This window comes from Atta cephalotes (assembly GCF_000143395.1).
Source record: "Atta cephalotes unplaced genomic scaffold scaffold00030, whole genome shotgun sequence".
Taxonomy (NCBI): domain Eukaryota; kingdom Metazoa; phylum Arthropoda; class Insecta; order Hymenoptera; family Formicidae; genus Atta; species Atta cephalotes.
In genome coordinates this window covers 1,627,848-1,631,867 of record NW_012130094.1, presented here as the reverse complement: position 1 = coordinate 1,631,867, position 4,020 = coordinate 1,627,848, and the positions used below count along the sequence as shown (strand labels likewise).

The 4,020-nt window shown below is 39.0% G+C and overlaps 1 protein-coding gene across 1 annotated transcript in view; it reads left to right on the top strand.

Annotated features, from left to right (window-relative positions):
- Nucleotides 1-3,161: 3,161 nt before the first annotated feature.
- Nucleotides 3,162-4,020, top strand: part of LOC105620914 (myb-like protein Q) — a 4,886-nt gene continuing 4,027 nt past the window's right edge. Inside the window, exons 1-2 of the mRNA XM_012202392.1 lie at nt 3,162-3,588; nt 3,766-3,844. Of these exons, the coding sequence (XP_012057782.1) occupies nt 3,162-3,588; nt 3,766-3,844 (506 nt within the window). The remainder of the gene's footprint in view (nt 3,589-3,765; nt 3,845-4,020) is intronic.

The following is a 4,020-nucleotide window of genomic DNA, read 5'->3' as shown; positions in this document are numbered from 1 at the left end:
TTTTATTTTTTTTAAAGTTTGATGATTCGTCGAAGTTGCAATGACAACAAGAGTTCCTAGAAATTAATTGATATAACATCTAAATGTTTAGATTGAACGATAAACTGCTGTCATAGCTTCATGCGTTAAAATGGCGAAACAATAGGTCACAATGACGTGATCGCCCGCATTATCGCACCTTCTCGTCCTGAAAGTTTTTATTAATTGTCATATTCCCCTTGTATCATTACAGTCCTCCTATTGATCCTTTTTCGAGATAAAAATGATCAATGAACGTGCATGTTTTGACTGGAAAATAAATATATCACAAGTGAAATAAAATTCAATTGTGTAATGTACAATTATTGAAATATTTATAACTTACAACGATTAAAAAGTGCGGAAGTAGCTTAATTTACAGAGGTAGAACAATAAAAAAAGGAATGTGAGTTCAATTTTAGAACTATATGAAACGTTTTTCTTTATCACAATTTGCACCATTCCATCAAATTTTTTATTATAAAACTAATATATTATAAAATTTTAATACATTTTATAATAATTTTAGATCAATATTGTTATTTAATTATTATTTATATGGATGGTCGCACCTTTTAATGTATCTGCGTAACAAACAATAAATAATCCTGTAGAAATAATTTTTTTCACAGATATTAAACTTATTATTATAGCTTCAAATATATGTTTCTTAATAAAGCAGTTAATAGCAGAGAAATAGATAGATTTAATACATCATAAAAGTTAACAAAAGACAATAAAAGTATGAAGAATAAAATAAATTTAAGATGAATAATTTATATCCAAGTGTGGAGGTAATGGAATCGAGCAGGGACAAGATAATACTGAGAAGATGATTGGGGTTGATCGGAGCGATGGGCGATCAGAGTGGAGAGCGCGATGAAATCGGCGCGTATACAAACGCGCGCTAATTACCAGCAACGAAATTAGTGGTTAATATACACGCGTACATGTACGGGGAACGGGGGATGGTTTGATTGGACCAATTCGAGGCAATTCCTGGCGATTGCTGATTTCATTGAGCTTGCGCTTAAGAGTGCTTGGCTCAGTGCTACGCCAACTGTCGACCAACAGAGACATGGATCTCTTCCTCGGGGTAACGAAGGTACCGTATATCTTACGCGATCGATCGATCAACGCGCGAATCTCCCGTTCGCGATTTCGTCCAGTACTGATTTTTTCCACCTCTGGATACTCCATCAAGAGGAGTTCATCGTATATGGGAATGTCGGCTTTCATTCTGCATTCTGCATTTTACAAAAAATGAAAAAAGAAGCGGTGAAGAAGAAAACTATCGGAACTGATATTGTAAAATCTCGAGCAGAAAACAAAATCATCATAATATCAAAATGTTAAAATGACTGCAAAATGGGATTATTGAAGTCATCACTTTTTGATTTGTCACTTTAACATCAAAACGACAATATCGTGACTCATTCTGCTTCGTTCGGCTATTGTAAGTCTCTTGAATGTTTTTTTTACACTTCTTGCAAAGATTTTGATGACGGAATGCTGATCAACAGGAAATTTTATACACATATACTTCGCATCGCTGTGCTGCACTTAAAAATTTCAAACGATTAAAAAGATGACATAATCAAAAGAAGAAGAGGAATATAAACACACATTAGGATGTTCGCGATGAGACCGAGGTAAGGAGATATGTGTTACGTACTCTGCATATTAATCTACGTTTTTTTAAACACATAGTTTATTTTATCATATATTGCAAATGAAAGAAAAAAAAGATTAGTTGCTGTAATACAAATTTCTTCAACTCAAAATCGTCCAGATCTTCTAAAGATTCTCGAACTTTTCTCCATGTTTCTTCCTCTTAATTTCCGAGTTTATCTCATGTTACGTATTACTTCTAAACGCAATCACAAAGATGTTGGCAAGGTGGAAAATGAACACGTTTACTTCCCACGAAACGGGAGTGATTCTCTTATTTCTATTCCCACGAGCTCCTATAGCGTGTAACCCTCGCACGGATGTTTGTACCTCGTGTCATCTCCACCCCCGTCTTCGCACCAGCAGATCAAGAGACATTTTTTGCACGCAGATCGGAAGGGGGAGAGATAATGGAGAAGAGGGGACAAGTCGCCTACTGACCACTGGGACCTGCTGAGATAGTGGAGCGAGGAGAACGATGGCGCTGAACCATGAGGGGCAGCATCACCGCGCCCGCATGAAGCTGGATTGGCCGGGGCCCCGGGTATGGGGGCGGTCTGGGCCGGCGTGACATGGAAAATATAAGCCTGTGTGAGTGGCGGCTGATTAGCCAGAGGCTCGGGACGTAGAGTAGTGGCGAGAGTGTCCCGATAGAGAGAAGAGAGGACGGACGTTCTCTCGTTTCGAGGGAGACATCGGTCGTCGGTTCCGTCCAGTTCTTCCAAGGTCCACCGCGAATAATCGGCCGGCGCATCGCGCGAGTTAACGCCGCTTAAAACTAATCAAAATTAATCATAACCCAGGCAACAATTGATCGCAATTGCCAAGCGCGCGCTCCATTACGAGCAATCGGGCAATCGGGCGACGCCGATCCTCTTCCTTTTTTTTCTACCGGCGGGAAGTGGAAAGAATCTCGGAAGATCCTCGATGAATAGGCGTGATCGATGCCAAGGTGTGAGACGGTGATCCCGCCGACTCACGGATTTCAATTTAATTTCAAATCAACCGTATAAGTTGCTCGACTTCCGAAGATGTAAAATTGATAAAGAAGATCCAGAAAGGAAGCTTTCACGGAAGATAATAGAAGTGATTTGTGACATCCTACTATACGTTGGACTAAGTCGATTAAACTTCGAAAATGGTTGAGATTTTGCAAACTTAAGTTGGGAATTAGAAAATAAGTTGAATTTTTAATAAATTAAATAGTGCAAGATGAACGCGCAATGAAGATAAAGACTGTAACGCGAAAAAAGAAAGAGCTAACGGATTATTAATGATCAATTCAATCCAACATCTCAGAAAAACTTTCCCAGCATCTTATCTTCGGATCGATAGTGACATATTTCTTTGAGACCAAGAAAAATATACTTCATAGAGGAAACGTTGAAATTTTACGAAGCGTGTGTTTCGGTTTGATTCTTTGAAGAAAGAAAAACTTTGAAAAAGGAATTTACGGAAGAAATTATTAGAAGATGGATGGTGCACCAGCATGGGACGATCCGATTTTCTCGGATTTTGGGACTCGTGGTGGAACCACTGGGGGTCATAGTATCCAGGTGATGCTGAGCTTGCAGACAGGCGGAGGTCATCATGGAAGCGGCGATTTGATGCCGACCGGCGGCGGTCAGCTTCACAAACTGGACTCCTCCAATAGTCCGTCACCGCATCATCAAGCCGCATCACAACATCAGCATCACTTGCAGCAACAGCAGCAGCAGAAAGAGCTCAAAGAGCTCGAGTTGTCCGGCATGTATGCACCGTTGCCACCACAAACCCAGGACGTCACCACTTCAACATCTACCAGCGTCACGCCGACCTCGACGAGTCTCCAGCAGGGCTTGCAACTCGGTAACGCGCTCAAGAGGAAACCGGACGATCCAATCAACGCACTCGCGCCAGGTAACCATGCTTGATAATCTTCTCCATTTTCCTTTCGTCATTTTCTTTTTGTAATGCGCTTGTCTCCTTTTCTATATAAGATGTCGAAACTGTCTGTTACAATTTCCTACTCTTATATATAATCTTGTTAAACTTTATGATTAACAAAGACAAACAAATATTAACTTTGCTTTGCAGTCAGTAGCGAAGCGCAGCCAGCCAAGAAGGACTCAAAGAAGAAGACTGATAACAATAACATCAAAAAGAAAAAGACGAGGTACATGCACCCAATAATTGTTCGATCAATGTTATATTTAAATGTCCTTTTTAAATACCTCATAAGTTTATTATTAAAAATCTCTTAAGGCTATTAAAACATCAATATAATTTTTATTTACATTAAAATTATAGATAAATAAATAAATAAATATATATATATATATATATATATAT